The 18,992-nt window shown below is 43.8% G+C and overlaps 1 protein-coding gene across 1 annotated transcript in view; it reads left to right on the top strand.

Annotated features, from left to right (window-relative positions):
• The window catches only part of KREMEN1 (kringle containing transmembrane protein 1), a 60,328-nt gene that overhangs the window by 20,275 nt on the left and 21,061 nt on the right, over positions 1-18,992 (top strand). The window contains exon 3 of the mRNA XM_065890322.1: positions 2,902-2,993. Coding sequence (XP_065746394.1) covers positions 2,902-2,993 — 92 coding nt within the window. The remainder of the gene's footprint in view (positions 1-2,901; positions 2,994-18,992) is intronic.

Raw genomic sequence — 18,992 nt, 5'->3', positions numbered from 1 at the left:
CTTTCGTTTTAGCACTGCAGCAGAGTCAAAGATGAATTTGCTTGTTCTTTTTTTTAACCTATTCCAATGCTTTTCAAAATGGTTTTGACATTGATGACAAACAGTTGTTTTCGAAAGCCTTTACCAAATACTACATCAAAGCTGAACACTGAGTAGAGGGAGGAAAATGACAGTGAAACTGTTTAAAGAAGGGCTTTGTACAAATTCTCCGACTTTGATTTCTCAGCTGACATCCGACACCATGTTTGTCTTATGCGATGTTTCCAGACCCATCCCAGTTGAGATGTCTGCGAGATGGCGAGTGATGGGGACACACTTCTCTGGCTCCACGTATCTGGACTGGGGGGAGGCAGAGAGGCCGGGACAGCAGGGTTGGCACTGGTACCTGCCTTTGGGCACAAAAAATAAAAGGACCCTTTGTGCTTCAGGGCAGCTTATCTTCTGGGCCACACAATAGGCTGATCCCTCCCAGGCCTGATAGGGGCTGCTCCAGACCTCCGGCTGCAGGGTCTTTATGCCCATTTCCGGCCTAACCGGAGTGTCAGGTTTCCAGTGTTCTGAGTCCAAATAAAAGGAGCTTGAAAAGCAGCGAAGAGAGGCGAGGCTTTTCTGTGTGTCCAGTAACCCCTGCCATCTTTTGCTCTGTTTCAGCAGTGCTGCCCATTATTGTCGTGGCATCTCTGAGTTGAAAAGACCTTAAAGGCATTTATTCCAAGCCACTCATTTAGAAATGTGGAATAAGTCCTTTGCAATTATTATTGCCATATCAGAAGTTGGTACCAGGATTATAAGACTGTATGTTCTGAGTGAAACTCTTTGGCATAGTTTTTTTCAGAATTCTCTGAGAAGTTAGTGTTTTGACGTGGAAATAGGACCCATTTCTGTCAAACATGAGTTGACTGGCCTGATCCTGGTGAAAGCTTGTCAGTGTAGACTATATGATGTGAATTTTACTTTATTGCTTAAAAATTACACAGTGTTCATTGTAGAAGAAATGAGAAAATAAAGAGAATTGGAAAAGAAAAAAATTAAAATTACCAGTAGTCCCATCATCCAGTGATAAATACTTTCAAGGTCTGGTGCATATCCTTCCTTAAATATATCTTTTCAAAAATGGGATTGTTGTCATCCATCATGTTTTAGAGCTGCCTTTTAAAAAAAACCTAACAAGACATTGTGAATATCTTTCCATATTAATAAATGTGTCTGTACACCACATTTTTACCAGCTGCCTAGCATTCCCTTATATGGACATATTTGTTTAACCAATCCTTAATTGTTGTTTCTATCTTTTTTGCATTATGAAAATGCTGTGGTGAACATCTTTGTAAGTAAAGATTTCCTTAGAATATAGCACTAAAGGAGAAATTGCCAAGTAAAGGGGGTTTGCGTATCTTCAGGGCCTTTGACTCTAATCACCAAGTTTCCATCCTGACCGTTCGCTCCATTCACATTATTATTATATTTTTAAAAATTTATTTATTTATTTTGGCTGCGTTGGGTCTTCATTGCTGCACGTGGGCTTTCTCTAGTTGCAGCGAGCAGGGGCTGCTCTTCATTGTGGTGCATGGGCTTCTCATTGCAGTGGCTTATCTTGTTGCAGAGCACGGGTTCTAGGTGCGCGGGCTTCAGTAGTTGTGGCATGTGACTCAGTAGTTGTGGCTCACGGGGTCTAGAGCACAAGCTTAGTAGTTGTGGTGCAGAGCTTAGTTGCTGCATGGCACGTGGGATCTTCCCAGACCAGGGCTCAAACCTGTGTCCCCTGCATTGGCAGGTGGATTCTTTTTTAATTTAATTTAATTTAATTTTTTTACTTTTATACAGCAGGTTCTTATTAGTTAGCTATTTTATACATATTAGTGTATATATATCAACCCCAATCTCCCAATTCATCCCACCACCACCATGCCCCCCCACCACTTCCCCCCTTGGTGTCCATACGTTTGTTCTCTAAATCTGTGTCTCAGTTTCTGCTTTGCAAACCAGTTCATCTGTACCATTTTTCTAGATTCCACATATATGCATTAATATACGATATTTGTTTTTCTCTTTCTGAATTAACTTCACTCTGTATGACAGTCTCTAGGTCCATCCACGTCTCTACAAATGACCCAGTTTCGTTCCTTTTAATGGCTGAGTAATATTCCATTGTATATATTTACCACATCTTCTTTATCTGTTCATCTGTCAATGGGCATTTAGGTTGTTTCCATGACCTGGCTATTGTAAATAGTGCTGCAGTGAACCTTGGGGTGCATGTGTCTTTCTGAATTATGGTTTTCTCTGGGTATATGCCCAGTAGTGGGATTGCTGGGTCATATGGTAATTCTATTTTTAGTTTTTTAAGGAACCTCCGTACTGTTCTCCATAGTGGTTGTATCAATTTACATTCCCACCAACAGTGCAGGAGGGTTCCCTTTTCTCCACGGCAGGTGGATTCTTAACCACTGTGCCACCAAGGAAGTCCCTGCTCCATTCGTATTCTTATCCGTAGTTTTGCGAGCACCTGTGTTCTCCCAGCCATGGGACCACCGTGTTCATGGTTAAGGTGCCAGTGCCGTTTGGCATCATCTGTTCAGTGGTTAGTTGTCCCGGTTACACTGCAGTGAATTTGTGTAAACATATTTCACCTTTGCTCACTCCCTACCCCCCACTCTCAAACTCTGAAGTTTCTGTTGGAGTGGATAGCTTTGTTCTTGTAGTATTACCACTTTTTTCTTCTTCATAAGAGGTGGCATTAAAATCTATATGAATTATTAGAAACAACACAGAAGCTGAAGTGTTTTTTTGGGGTTTTTTTGTTTGTTTTTGGTGAAGGGCGTTTGGTAAAACTGAAAAGCAATGAGCCAGTTGACTTAAAACAATGGGAGTGTTACCAGGTGTGTCCTTTTCCCTCCACAGAAACCCAGACGGTGATGTGAGCCCCTGGTGCTACGTGGCGGAGCACGAGGATGGTGTCTACTGGAAGTACTGTGAGATTCCCGCCTGCCAGAGTAAGGCTCTAATGCACCCATGGCAGGTTTCGGGACCCTGAGCACTAGGCGTGCAGAGTGGAGGCCACTGCCGGGGGCAGGTAGTGTGGGCAGGTGGATTTCCTGAAGCAGGTGAAAGGAGGAGCCACCTGGGCTGAGGATTTTCACTTCTCTTATGGAGGCTTTTCAGAAACGGGACTCTCAGGTTCTCTCAGGACCCCATTCCCTTGATGGATAAGCCCAACCACAATTTCTGCTTCTGCTTGATTTCCTCATGCTGATTCTTTCTTGGATAGAGATGGCACCAGCTCAGTAGCAGTCCAGAAAAAAAAAAGTACCTTGCACTTTGGGGAATTAATTTTTTAGAATGAGGGAATTCCCTGGCGGTCCAGAGGTTAGGGCTCAGCACTCTCACTGCTGGGCCCCAGGTTCAGTCCCTAGTTGGGTAACTAAGATCTCTCAGGCCACATGGTGCCGCCAAAAAAAAATTTTTTTTTTTAGAATGAATGAATAGCCCTTTATAGACTGTAAAACTAAGTTATGATACTGCTTACTATTTAGATTTGATGTGATATGTCTCCTGAAAAATGGTGTTCAGTAAATATCTAATTAGATATCCTCCAAAGCCAATGTGATAGCCCCTTTCCTCACATTAGCATAAATATGTTCTATTGTTATTTTATGATAACTCACAACTTGTCACTCTCTACTACTGGAAAACCCACTTTCTTCTGCCTTTTAGCACAAGACCTGTTTTCTAACTGGTTCATTCATTCATTCCCGTATTCAGTGTTTATTATCTGTAAGGTACAAAGGCAGAAAGATACCCTGACCCTCAGGGAATATGTGATGTGGCAGGGGATCTTAGAAAGATACTTTAAAACAAGGTGGAAACTGTTGTGGGAAGATTTAGAGTACAGGAACCAAAATCAAACATGGTACTTTAAGGTGTTTACTAATGCAGTGTTTATAATATCTTCTTAAATATGCCAAAGGAACAAGGTTTTTCAGTTCCTAGAGCTGAAGAAAAGGACAGCTCATTCATAATAATTCTACCTGTTTTTTTTTCTTTTTCCTTATGATTTAAACCTACCTCTTGCCCTGCCTCGTCTCCCACTCCTCCGGGCAGGAGGGTGTGTGTGGAGAGGATATGGAGGTCCATGTGGGACCCGCAACCCTCTCCCTCCTGCCGACCACAGCGGTCTGAATTCTGCCTCAAGGGGACCAGTGCTCACCTTTCATGAACTAAACTTCCTCATGTCACGACTGTCTGGCAGTCAGACCCTCACTTTGCTATCCTTCCAACCTGATATACCTTGATTCAGTCCCCCAAATTGAGACAACAGTAAAGACCAGAAGACTAGGCTTTTGCCCAGGCTGCTTAATCAAATTTTTAAAGTGAAAAACATCTCATTTGGCTCTAGTTATGTAAAAAAGGAAGGGGCAGGGGGAGAGGAAAGCAGATTTTCCTTGGTCCATTTGTTCTACACAAAGATAGTCTTTTAGTACCAGCCTATGTCATTCTCTCAGGAATGGCGAAGAGGGGATTTCAATCCGGTCGCTTTTATTTGAAAGATAATCCTCAACTTGCATTTATAAAATATAATTTGGGCCAATGGGAGTGGACTCATGTGGTCACTGAGACTAAGTTCCAGAGGAGAGAATTATAGCAAAACAGTATGAACCACCTAAATTTCCCTCTAATTTGTAATATTTGTCAGATGTGCCTCACTGTCCCCAAAAAGAAAAACTAAATATCATTTTTCTTAAGGCCCTTTGGTAACTCTCTCAAAGCTTCTAAAGCCAGTCTTGAAATGGTCAGGGTAGGGAGACATACAGAATTTGGGAATGAGAACTGGGGAGCCCCTGGTTTGGGGGTGTGGGAGGAATGAGTAGTGTCTGCCTTTGGTTCTTCGGAAAACCCTTCTGTTCACCCTGTGGGCACCAGTGCTTCCCATGAAGCTGAGCCTCAGACCTTGAGTCTGCAAGGACATTGTGCTTCCAATGTGTCAGATTAACAAAGTTGAGAAAAACTTCTGTGCTGTTTGCAGCAAGAGACCTTGGTAATTGCCTGGTGGACTCAACTGAGATCCAGCCTGCCTATTTTAGGTCAGTTTTGCCCTATTTCTGGATGTGGAGTCATCATTTTCATGAATAATGCTAACCCTCTGTGTGAAGCCTGCTATTCATGATTAGCATTGAACTTGTCATACAGGAAAAGGCCTGTGACATGATCAGATTCCTGGAAAGTTCATATCTGAATATAACAGACCCAGCAGGAGCCAGGGGGAGTGAATGTTTAGGGACAAAGCTGAGTGTAGTTGAATGGTGGGCCATTGTGTGGAGACCGGAATCTCTGTTACGTAGAGAGCTAAAAGGAGCAGGGAGGCAGAGACAAGCCTGATTCAGAAGGGGGCAAAGAGAGATTTGAACTGTGCTCTTGACCTACGGAACACGGATCAGAACTTACTGTTAAAAGGAGAACAACTCTGAGGTAATTGGATTTGCTGTTTAAACTGCTTCTGCCAGTATGTTTCTCAGAAACCTCGTTCTTATTGCAGAGAGAAGAAATACAGATTTTTAAAAGGAAATTCCAACAGCATCAAGTTTACCACTCCTCTGTGTCCTGCCTTCTAAATCTCTAAGTCCTATTGGTTTGGCTACTGAGGGAGAAATCATTTGGCTTAATGTCCACCCCTTGCGCATCTGTCTGTTGTTAAATAATCATCCTCACCAGTCCAATTCCTCTTTATTTTATTGCTTTTGAGGGACATGCTGTGTAATGCTTAGCATGGCTTTTGTTTTGTTCTTTAACCTATAGATTCTTTTTTTTTTTTTTTTTTCTTTTGTGGTACGCAGGCTTCTCACTGTTGTGGCCTCTCCCATTGCGGAGCACAGGCTCTGGAAGCGCAGGCTCAGCGGCCATGGCTCACCGGCCCAGCCGCTCCACAGCACGTGGGATCTTCCCGGACCGGGGCACGAACCCGTGTCCCCTGCATCGGCAGGCGGACTCTCAACCACTGCGCCACCAGGGAAGCCCCACCTATAGATTCTTATAAAAGTTTTGTACAGTTTTTTAAAGTAAGTAATCTAGTTGAGGGAGAGCAGAACCTGCAAATGGCAGTTAAAGGCAAATATAATTTTTTCCACATACCTGATTAGGGCCTGAGGCCACAGGCATGAGATATTTATCATGTTGGCTCCAAGAGCTATTTTTGGTTTGCTGTTAAATATTCACCTGATTTCTACAAACTCAACTATAAAAATTCATCTTTGAAATAGGGAAATTTGAATACAGGCTGAGTATTAGATTATATTAAGAAATCACTCTTAATTTTATTAGGTACAATAATGGCATGGTCATTTACATATACAGAGTCTTTTTTTTTTTTTTTTTTTTTTTTTTTGCGGTATGCGGGCCTTTCACCGTTGTGGCCTCTCCTGTTGCGGAGCACAGGCTGCGGACGCGCAGGCTTAGCAGCCATGGCTCACGGACCCAGCCGCTCCGTGGCATGTGGGATCTTCCCGGACCGGGGCACGAACCCATGTCTCCTGCATCGGCAGGCGGACTCTCAACCACTGTGCCACTAGGGAAGCCCAAGAATGGGTTTTAAAAGTGGCTATTTGTTGATGCTAGGTAAAGGCCTCATATTCTTTCCTACTTTTGTGTTTACTTGAAAGTTTCAATTATAAAAATAATTTTTGTAATATTAAAAAATTTTATAACATTTAAAAAATTTTAAAGTGAATGTGTAAATACATTCAAAGTATCTGGATTCAAATGTGTAACATGACTAAGCTAAATTGTAGTACTTTTTAAATATAACTCACAGGTATTTGAGTTATTTATTAAGGTTAGTTATTAAAGTTTTAGTTATTAAACTTATTAAAACTATTAGTTATTTAAAGTTATTAAAACTATTAGTTATTAGAGTTAGTTATTTAAAATTAGTTATTAGAGTTTAAAATCACAAGGACTTTAGAACTCATTAGCTGTGACAAATGACATTATTTAAGCTCTAACCATATACCAGACCTTGTACAAAGTAGAGGACACAGGGTGGCATGATCTGCAGCCTGTGGGGAGCCCCTAGTTTAGGACTGAAGGCCGACATATAAACAGATCAGCAAATGTGAGATACTCTGTAATAAGTGAGATGAGCAAAAGGATGGGAGCACTAAAGGGGGGCATCTGCCCTGGCACGATGGGTGGCAGGGCTGCTCTTTGTCAGAGGGCTTCTGGAAGGAGTGGGGCCTTAGTTCAGGGCTTCTCCCACTGTAAGGTACATACCATCACCAAGGATCTTATTAAAGTGCAGATTCTGATTCAGTAGTTCTGGGACAGATCTGGGACTCTGCATTTCTAACACACTCCTGGGATGCTGGCACTGCAGGACCACAGAAGGAAGGACAGGAGATGAGGTCCGAGAAGAATTAGATGGGGCCAGATAATGTTCTGGGTACAGACTTGACCCAAGAAGATAGTGATGAGGCTGAGGGGAGTGTGGAGGGTCAGAAGGAAACATTTCTCCATAACTTCTTAAGCCTCTGTATTAGGGATATGGGGTGAGGTTTCTCCCTCCTAATCCGTGAGAAGTTCTCTAGTAATTGTATCATATTCTCCCAGACCAGCCTAAGATGCCAGCAATGGCACCTCTGCCATATGGGAACTTCGGTCAGTCTTACTGACTCAATTTCCTTTTATTTAAATGATACCCTGACTTTGTTAAAACAGATTTGTCGTTCCTTACAAAAGTGCAACCCCCAAAACAGGATTTGAAACCTTCCGATTGTGATCCCTAATGAGAGTTTTTCAAGTTCAGACTTCGAGTTTTAAAGTTCAGACTGAGTTTTTAAAGTTCAGACTTTGAGTAAAAAGCCAAGGGCACTTTGGCAGTAGTGGTCAAAGCAGTCTCTCAATTATAGAAAATGTTTCGTTTTTGTCAGCACTTTCTGCATTTTAACGTCAGCACTGATTTTTAAACATTTTAGCTTTTATTTCAGTTATTATTGAGTACCTAGTACGTGTACAGCACTTATATTCACATTATCTTATTAACCTTTTCAACAATTCTATGAAGCAGGTGGTATGTCCTCTCCCGCCTGCTCCCCTTGGTCAGATGAGAAAATGAAGCTGGAGTGGTTAAGTGATTTGATGAGGATTACCCTCTGAGCCAAATAGGATTTGAATCTAGGACTCCTAATGGCAGGACCAGTGCCATTTCTGTCCAGTACTTGAGAACAGCCCCATTTCCTTTATTTCCTTAAAAGCGGGAACCTTGAGGTGGATCCAGGCTACTGTTGAGGTCATTCTTGAGAATTTTTCTTTGTGGATTGTTTGGGAATTAGAGTTTGAAATTCTGATAGTATGCTGAATTATTAGGATTGCCTTTTTGACATTGTAGAAACCAAAGGATTAACTCAGTGGCGACAGAGGGTCTGCAGTTCAAGCTGTTAGCTCCAAGTCATTTTCTTTTCTTCTTTGAGTTTGGGAAATCCCAAGCCCCGGGAGTAAGCAGGCTGCGATGGTATCCAGGAAGCATTTGTTGCAGGCAGAGCCAGCTCTGGAGACTGTTGGGCCCATCTCCGCGGGTGTTCCCGGCCCAGCTGTTCTCAGCTGGGAAGGGGCTCCCCAGAAGTGGACCTTTTGTTTGAAACCCTGCATCAGCAGCCTTGTCCAGGCCTCAGGGTCTCTCCCAGCACCGTGTTTCCATTGCACTGGCTGAACCTCACCTTGAAAAAGACACATCTCAGCACGTCACTAACACTTTACAGCTAAAATGAAACCTTAAACTTTAGCTGGTAGCCAAAGAAAAGATGAACATTAATAATATGAATTATGCCGACTCAGTTTTTACCTTTTCTCTCTTTCCACTACAATTATTTAATGTTTTTGTCTAATTGAACCCTTTTAGACTACCCAAATTAGCATGGTCAGAATCCTGTTTTTGATTGTTTATTCTTGCTTGATGTGAGCAGTTTTGTTTTCCCAACTGGACTAAGCTGTTCAAATATCAGCACAGGGGTAGCTCTGGAATCTCTGAAGGAGAGACTTAAGGTGGAGGGGTACTCGAGGGTTTCTCTGAAAGCTGTGTTTGCTCAGCCGGCCCCCTCATTTTACTTGGACTGTATGTTTATTTACAGAGGGGTACTGATGGAATTTATTGGGGCTTTCCCTCCTCGAGCCATATATTTTAACAATCTTCCACAACATCTAGCACTGTGGAGGCTGTAACAGGTGCTCACCAAATATTCTTGCTGATGTGGTGTCATATCTCTCCCAAGAAGAGAGACAACACAATCTAGTGGAAAGAATGTGGCCTCCAGAGTCATACCGGCTTAGGTTGTAATCATTACTCGCTTAATAGCTCACGGCCAAATGACTCTCCTCTGAGCCTTGGTTTCCACATCTCTACCTTTCAGGGTTATTTTGAAGATTAGATGAGTAAGATACACATGACTCTGAGTCCAGGACCTAGCAGAGGGAAGGCATGCAAGTAACAGCGTGGATTGTGGTGGCCTCTGCTTTCTCCAAGGCATAAACCACCATTGGCATGCTCCTGTCATCTAATTCCTAAACAGGTTATTCCTGACCTGCATTTTATTTCTTTCTGTTCCTGCTTTATATGACTGGCCCCAGGGCCCCGGAGCTGTGCCTCAGCTGCTCGGAGGCCATTCCCCTGGGGCCTGATGTGACACTGCACTCGGGGAGCACAGGAGGCCCCACATTCGTTCTGACAGTGCAGTTTTATGGTTTCAGATCTGGCATATACTCAATTACTCATTGTTTTTGGCAGTGGATATTATTTAATTTTTCACTAAAATAATACAGACTTTCTGAACCAAATGGACATTTTCCTCAGCGACAGTTATGTATATCACATTTCCAAAATGTTCTAAAGCAAAGTTGTGTAAAGCATACTAATAACTTAAAAAGGGAAAATCATTCAGATCAATAAGGACAATTTTACTGTAAAATCTTTACACCAGCACTTGCCTGTAAGGAGTATACATAAACATAAGAAATAGTCCCTACCCTCAATCTTATGATGTAATTAGGAATCTGAGTTATAAACACAGGAGAAAATTGGAGACCAGCCCACCAATTATATAAATAAGATTGAATTATGAGGTAGAGAGCTGTGAGTTTTTGAAGATGAGAGGGCTCCGTGATGGTTGGGGAGCTGGAGGCATTGTTATCGAGTAAGGCTGGTGGGGCTGGATGGGTCAGGGCACAGCAGGTCAGGGAACAGCTGGACAGAGACTTGGAGGAAGGACACGGGATTGCCATGCACGCTGGTGGGAGCCAAGATGCCTGAGGAAAGGAGCGGACAGAGAGGAACCGGGTCAGAACCTTGAAAGCCAGGGCTGATTAGTTGGCAGCTGACACGCTGAAAGCCCTCGTTCAGGAAGATGAGCCCAGTGTCCCTTAAAGTGTAGATCGGGGGAGGGACGTTTGGGGAGGAGAGAATGGGTGTAGATTTCTAAACGCAGGAGATGAGGGCCTGGGCGGTGGTGGCAGCAGTGAGATCGTGCAGGAAGGGTTAATCCAAGATGCATTTAGGAAGAAGTCAGAACTTGACAAGTGGAATATATAAGGGATGAAACAGCAGGAAGAGTAAAAGATGCCTCTGTGGTTCTTTGCCTGGGATATTTGTGGTGTCCCAGAAAAAAAGTTCAAGTCAGACTGAGCTCTTCTTCCCAGAGACACAGCTGTATCATTCCTCTTGAACTTGGACTGAACTTTGGTCGAGTAAGGTGTTTCAGTTGTCTGTTACTGCATCAGAAACCACCCCAAACCCCAGTGGCTTAAAACAACAACAACTTGTCATTTCTCCTGACTCTGTGGGTTGGCTGAGTTTCAGCTCGGCCATGCTTCTACTGCTCTTACCTGGGCTCAGTCGGATGGCTGCATCCACCTGGGGGCTCTCCTGGGGCTGGGGCTTCCAAGACAGCTTCAGGCCTCTACCTGGGCAACCTCTCTTTCCAGCAGCATACTTAGACCTCTTATAGGGTGGCTGGCTTCCAAGAGAAGCTTCCAGTCCCCTTAAGAAGTGAACTCAGAAGTCCACCATATTCTGTTAATCAAAGGAAGTCACAAGGTCAGTCCAGATTCAAGGGGAGAAGAAATTGATTCCAAGTTTAAAGTGGGGAGTCACACACATGTATGACATAAGTGGGGAGGGGAGAAATGATTAGACCCTCCTTTGGAGACTGTCTACCGCATTATATCACCAGAAATTAAGTTTCAAAGAAGGAACTCCTGCCAGAGGAGAACTATCTCTGTGATACATCAGGGTTATATGGGGGTCAGGATCCTTAGGAACTCTTACCACCTTCCCCTAAAGGTAAAATTTCAAAGCGGAAGAAAAAGCGGTGTTTACTTATTTATTTGGGTGAGTCGATAATGAGACTCAGAGACATAAGTAGGGCTGCTTTGAAGAATCAGAGTGACTGAAAACGAGAATTGATGTTTAGAAATAAAGTTATAGAGGTAGAGGGATTCCCTGGTGGCCCAGTGGTTAAGACTCCATGCTTCCACTGCAGGGTGCACGGGTTCAATCCCTGGTGGGGGAACTAAGATCCCGCATGCCGCACAGCATGGCCAAAAAAAGAAAAAAAAACTTTAAAAAAAAGTTATAGAGGTAGAAAGGGGCCGTATTATGATAGGACTTGGACCACACTGGTGGCTGTCAGGTTTGGAACGGAAGTTATAGATTGACAGGATGGGGTACAGTGTGCTCATAGTCATGGGCTGAGAGTGTGGAATAATCCACGCTTAGCCTATTGATGCTCTGAAGGAGGTATTTGAACTGGCTGGTCCTCTGATAGGACACCAGTGGTATCATCTCATGTGTACTTGGTCCTTATTCCCACGGAAGGGAGAATTCAACTACTGAGGCACCAATGTGGAGTCCCTGAGACAGAAGATAGTCTCTGCCACACAAGGTTAAATGACATTTAGAATAAGCAGTCACCGCCCCCCCGCCTTCTGTAGCAGGAAACAAATTGCTTGTTCTTGAGAACTTTCCCATCGAGAATTTAATAGAAGCAGGTATACATATATCATTTTGATGTTTTTGTCAATGTTTCCAAACAATGTACTTTGAAATCAGATCACTTCTTATTGATTTTTATATAATTCTCCTGATGCTCTTCATCACACATTAGTGATCAGAAATAAGATGCAATTCCCCAATCCCTGCCTGCAAGACCTGAGTAGGGTCTTACTGTAAGTTGAAGGGAGTTTTGCCTTAAGTCATGGATTGTGCAAGAATGAACTGCTGTTGGGTTTGACTGATTGTATATGGGTTGTGGTGTGGTGTATCTGAAGGCTATTGAATGCAACTTACAATGCTTAATAAAAATCTTTATTCTTGTAGTATAAAAAAATAAGCAGTCACTGCATGGTTTCTGAAGAACCAAATTTTTATTTGTAAGAAAAAGTAAGAGGAGTTCTATACAGCCAGGGAAGAGTTTTCTAAAATGTAGAACTTTGCTTCTGGTTTCTCTTTTTTTTTTTTTTTTTTTGGCGGTACACGGGCCTCTCACTGTTGTGGCCTCTCCCGTTGCGGAGCACAGGCTCCAGACGCGCAGGTTCAGCGGCCGTGGCTCACGGGCCCAGCCGCTCTGCGGCATGTGGGATCTTCCTGGACCGGGGCACAAACCCATGTCCCCTGCATCGGCAGGCGGACTCTCAACTACTGCGCCACCAGGGAAACCCTGCTTCTGGTTTCTTAAACAAATATCTCAGATTTGGTCAGAGCACTGGAATAGAAAACACAGTGATGTTTTCTTCTTAAGCAAATTACCATCTGAAGATTTTTATTCAGATTGACCTTGTACAATAAAAGCCATGTTTTCTGTGTTTGTCAGGAATTGTTAGATTGCGAGGAATAGAACTCACTCAAGCTAACTTGAGCAAAAGAGATTTATTTATTGGAAGGACACTGGGAGTATATTGCAGAAGTCAATACCTGCGTCCCAAGAACCTGGGAAGGAAGTACCCATTCTTGCCATTTCTCTTTGGGGCCACATGGCCTCCCGTCTATGCCTCTCTCTCAGTATGGTGTCCATTCTTCTTCCTCTTTGTGGACCAACAGAATCAGCTCACTCATCCTCTCACGTGCTCCAAACGTGGCTGGTTGCCTTAATCCCTACTTGACTGAACCCTACAAGTCCAGTGCCTGTAATTCACTTACTGGAATCCAGTTCCACCTTCCTGGGAGAGAGGATCTGGTGGCCCCAGTGGGAGTCAGCTGTGGCCAGAGGATGGGTGGGGTTCTTTGGCCTGTCCCCACCCAGCAGCAGTTACAGTAGCAGGTAGCAGGTCCTCTGAGACAGTGGTTCTCAGAAAAGGGCTGTTGGCTGTGGAGGCCCCCATGGAGGTGTGTTTAGCACCTTCACAGTGAGGCCACAGTTATATCCAAATGTAATGGCTATTTAGGAAGCCTGCCTGGTTGCTTCCCAACAGTTCCTTGTGGTAGTAAAAGAACGATAGTTCTTGGATTAATCCGAAGAGAGAACCATCTTCCCTCAGCCACCTCTAAAACTTTTATCTCTGTCAGGAACTCTGAACATCTGAAGAGGTTGTTGGTAATTAACTGTCACATTTTAAAGCATCAAGTATGATAAACAAGGGGTCCATTTATATTCTAAGATGATTTTTAAAAATTGAATGTGTTGGAGCCTCTTTGGTAAGAAAAAAATGCATGACCAAGCAACAGGACTTTAAAGTGGTCTTGAAAGTAAAAAGGAATCTGAGGACAAATATCCTTTTTCAAATTGACTTTTCCTCCCTGCTTCTGGGAAGAGCTAAGGGTGGGACACAGTCTGGAAATCCACTCAGTTGACTAGTCATGCTTTTGAAGACGACAATGACGTGTCTTCTCTGGCGAGACTTCGAGCCACACTTTCCAGTGCGAGTCAGAGGCAGTGACAGCCCTCAGAGGCCAGCCTTGTGGGACACAGGGCGCTGAGGGACTGCGTGTTTGCAGATTCAGTCCTTATTCTCAGGAAGTCACTTTCGTTTAGCTCCCAGACTGTCCCCATGAGGAAAGGGGGGGGCAGGGACACCAAGAAAAATACCGTGGAGTGAGAATCTGCCACTCTAGAGCTGACCTCTGCTCTCCAGTTAGTTCCATCTTGTGTGTCCCCATGCAAGGCCCTTAACCTTGCTGAACTGCAGCTTCTCAGTCACCTAGGAAGCACATCACCTGTCCCACCTTCTTGAAAGGGACCTGAGTTTCATGTGAAAGGCTCGCATGGCAGTGCACTGTATCTAGCCAGATGTAAGAGGTTAATATTTTAATATCTAGAATCAAACCCAGTTTTCCAAGGTGGCTGCCTTTGACTTTATCTTTTAAGTCAATGCTATTTTACTCTTTTTTTTTAAAATTATTTATTTTTGGCTGCATTGGGTCTTCGTTGTTGCACACGGGCTTTCTCTAGTTGTGGCGAGCGGGGGCTATTCTTCGTTGCAGTGCGTGGGCTTTTCATTGTCGTGGCTTCTCTTGTTGCAGAGCATGGGCTCTAGGCACACCGGCTTCCGTAGTTGTGGTATGCAGGCTCAGTAGTTGTGGCTTGCGGGCTCCAGGGTGCAGGCTCAGTAGTTGTGGCACCGGGGCTTAGTTGCTCCACGGCATGTGGGATCTTCCCAGACCAGGGCTTGAACTCGTGTCCCCTGCATTGGCAGGCAGGTTCTTAACCACTGTGCCACCAGGGAAGTCCCATTTTACTCTTCTGTTAACCGAGCAGGTTATTCTTGTTGGTGTGGTAAATGATGAAAGCCTTGTTGTATATAATGATAACAAACACTGTTTATTCAGCACATACTATATTGCCAGGCCTTGTGGTGTTTACTTTGTTTACATTATCTAATTTTAATTCTCACAAGAACCCTTTGAGGCCCATATTGTTCCTCATTCCACTGTGGACGAACCTCAACTTAGAAAGGCCATTGTGGAGGGGCCAGAGTTAAGCCTGAGGTCCTTCTGACTCGAAAGCCCACATTTGTGAATGCTGCAAAATGCTGGCTGCTTCTGGACAGGTGATGGTAGCACCAGTGCTCTTCAGAACGTTGCCAAGAACTGGGAAGTGAGCGAGCAAAAAACAACCCCGAGCTACAGTATGGACAGCCAAAAGTGGGAAGTGGTAAAGGCCTTCCCTCTTTCAGAAACTATTATTTTCCACACAGTTCTAATAAGCTCGATAGTTTTCTTATAAGCCTAAGAAGCAGAAAATTAAGAAGAGGATAAGCAAAGACCACAGGCACGAACAGTAGCAAGTAGATGCTAAGACTCCTTCCAGTTCTAATGTTCTGAGGGTTCAGCTGCCCCAACAGTAACCACGGAGACAGATTAACTATTAAAGTCAGACACAGGAACACACAAAAGCACACCAGTCTGGGACCATTTGGTGACGTACATCTGGTGACCTCAAGCCACCAGGAAAAACTTAAAGTACGTAAGTTAAACTAAGTTTTTTTAAAAAAAATAGCTAATGCATTTTAGAAAAGTTTCATCCAAAATGATAAAGATAGAATTTTAAGTTTTAAAGTTAACCTTTAATGGAGAACTTGGTTATCTGGAATGGTGTTTCCAGATAGTCAAAGAGGACAGAGAGGAGTCAAAACCAATGGGTACTGGCTGTAAGTGGACGTCGTGATGCAGATGAGCTCTGCCTTTCACTCTGCTCTGCTCTCTCGACTCCCTGCTGCCTAAGAGGTACCTCTCTCTCCCCATGAGTTCAGCTGGCAATGTGGGACACATTTGTTCACTCAGCACACAGTTTTAGAGCACCTGCTGTATGGCTAGGACCATGCCAGGCCCTGGGAATACAAGTGGACAGAAGGTACAGTCCTACCCTTAAGTTGTTCATGTTTAACTGGGGAGAGAGACACATAAACAAGTGTTTAGAATCAAGCTTAGCATAGGCTGCTGTAGGACTACACAGCAGGGGCGTATAACCTGTTTTGTGGGATGGGAGGTTGATGGGAGGCCCATGGGGCTTCCCAAGGGAAATGATGCTCAGGCTGCAATCTTAAGCAGGGAAGAGCATTCTAAGCAGAAGAAACAGACTTTTGTAAGAAAGTCCAGAGGCCATAGAGCAATGTGCAGGTGGGAAACTTGGAGATGCACTATGATTTATCTTGGCTTTCATATAGAATGTGAGCCGAGGGATAGAGAGAGGGGTCATGCTGATGGGGGTGGGGTAGGGGAACAGCACAGATCAGGCAGGACCTTGTGTACCATGTGAGAGAGTTTGGACTTTATCCTGAAGGGCAGCATGGGAGCTTTGAGGGTTTTAGGCAGGGCTCCTGCATACCTCTGCATCTCCTGCTGCTTTTCCCTCTCTTTCACTGGTCATACTCACTACTTTGTGTTCCTGCGAAGGCCAAGGTTGTTCTTGCCTTAGGCCTTTGCCCTTGGCCTTCCTTTGCCTGGAATGTACTGTAAAGATTACTGTGCTTGCAGTGCACTAACTAGATTAGAATAGGGTGAGCCTAGGAGCAGGGAAATGGAATAGGAGACCAATGGAAAAGTCTGAGTGGGAGAACGGTGGCCTAAACGGGGGAAGTGGCAGGCTGGATAGAGACGTGGACAGGTGTCTGCAATATTTTAAGAGGTAGAATTGACAGTGTCTGGCAAGCGATTGACTTGGGTGTCAAGGATGATACCTAAGGCCATGGGTATTCAGAGGGGTGGAGCAGCAGCAGCATGGTGTGGTCTGATTTCCAGTGATCTACCTCCCGGTGCGCTTTGGGACCTCACTGCCCCACTGGAACATGAGCTGCCTGGATTTGCTCACCGAATTATTGTGAATAAAGCTTATAGGTTCCAGCTGCATCAATGCAAACTACGACCCTGTTTATGTCTAATCTTAACATTTATGATTATGTGCCTTGGGCTGTCTATAAATGAATACATAATATCATGCTTATTTGTGAACATAATGGAATAAATGAGAGAGAAATCAGAGTAAATGACCAAGACGATCACGATCAAGTAGCTTTTATTAAAAATCATTAAACGCATGGCTCAGGTTTCCATATGTAAAGCCCCTTTAACAAACTTGGCTTATATGATATGCCTCCGACTAGATGCTTACTTACTGCATTTGTTTAAACTCTAAAATCCAGCCATTCCCAAGCTAGGCCCCCACTGAACACTGTGAACTCCTACTGCCTAGAGCTTTTCTGTTTGCATTTGCTTCTATAGAGATTTGGTTTGTTTCTGAAAGATGCATTTTAACATTTGTGTGGTGAGCCACATTTGTTATATTTGAACCATGTGTGATGCAAAGGAGAAGGGTAACCACTTGGCTTAGGGGGGAAGGATGACTCTTTGGGTTAACTTCCTGCCAATTTACAATGAGCTGGTTAGATGTAGATGGTGACAGAAATTAAAAAGTGTGTATGTGTACGTATATATATTATGCACACATATACCTATATACATATATATGTATATTTTTATATGCCAAAAACTAGTTTGGATATAAAGCTTACTAAACTGGACCATGCTGTTCTCCAGCCTTAAACATAAAGGAAAAGTGCTTCCTAAGAATCTATATGTCTCACTTTGGAATTGGATAATGTATAACTCTTGACTGACCTAGAAGTGCTTCTAGGACCAGGCCTCATTCATGTCTTATTATAGCTGTAATTATGTAAACTGTGAGGAGCCAAACAGAGAACGTAGGGAAAGGGCTTCATCTGATAGTGAAGTGATTCATAAATTAATAACACAGATGGAAAACTAAGGGGCAGAGAGGTTGATTTGTCCATGGCTCACAATAAATTCATTCCTTCATTCAATGAGCATATATTTAGTATGTGTTATATAGGTGTGTTAGTTGTCTATTGCTGTATGACAAATTACTCTAAAATTTAATGAATCAAAACAACACACATTTTTAAATGACTTTTTAAAAAATTATTTTTATTTATTTATTTATTTGGCTGCGTTGGGTCTTCGTTGCACGTGGGCTTTCTCTAGTTGCGGCAAGCGGGGGCTACTCTTCGTCGCGGCGCACGGGCTTCTCATTGTGGTGGCTTCTCTTGTTGCGGAGCACTGGCTCTAGGCGCACAGGCTTCAGTGGTTGCGGCTCGCAGGCTCAGTAGTTGTGGCTCGCGGGCTCTAGAGCACAGACTCAGTAGCTGTGGTGCGTGGGCGTAGTTGCTCCACGGCATGTGGGATCTTCCCGGACCAGGGCTCGAACCCATGTCCCCTGCATTGGCAGGCAGATTCTTAACCACTGCACCACCAGGAAAGCCCCAGCACACATTTATTATCTCACACTTTCTGTGGGCCAGGAAATCTGGGCATGGCTTAGCTGGGTCCTCTGCTTCAAGGTCTCTCATGTGTCTGCCAGGGCCGGGATCTCCTCTGAAGGTTCCTCTGGGGAAGGATCTACTTCAAGCATACATAGTTGTTGGTGGGATTCAGCCTTTGCAGAAACTGAAAGTCTCAGTTCCTTGCTGGCTGTTGGCTGAAGGCCATTCTCAGTTCCTTGCCATATGACATCTTGGGCATGATATGTTGCTTTATCAAAGTATATAAGCTGAGAGGGCGATAGAGAGAGTCTACTAGCAAGACTAAAGTCACAGTCTCTTGTAACCCAATCACAGAAGTGGCATCCCATCAACTTTGCCACGTTCTGTTGGACAAAAGCAAGTCACTCTTCCAGCCCACACTCAAGGGGAGGGGATCACACAAGGGCATGAACACCAGGAGGTAGGGATCATGGAGGGCCATCTTTGAAAGCTGTCTACCACAGTTGGTATATATATTTAGGTTTCCTTATTCTCAGTTGCAGCTTTTTCTACTAGACCAGACCATCTGATTGTGTGAAACACTAATATGTTCACTGTGGTAAACAGAATAATCTTCCCCAAAATGTCTATTTTGTAACCCCCAGAATCTTTAAATATGTTACCTTACATGGCACATGTGATCAAGTTAAGAATTTTGAGATGGGGAGGATTGTCCTGAATTACCCAGCTGGGCCAGTGTAACC

The sequence above is a fragment of the Phocoena phocoena genome, chromosome 13 (genome assembly GCF_963924675.1).
Source record: "Phocoena phocoena chromosome 13, mPhoPho1.1, whole genome shotgun sequence".
Classification (NCBI taxonomy): Eukaryota; Metazoa; Chordata; class Mammalia; order Artiodactyla; family Phocoenidae; genus Phocoena; species Phocoena phocoena.
This window is presented reverse-complemented; position numbering and strand designations above follow the sequence as displayed.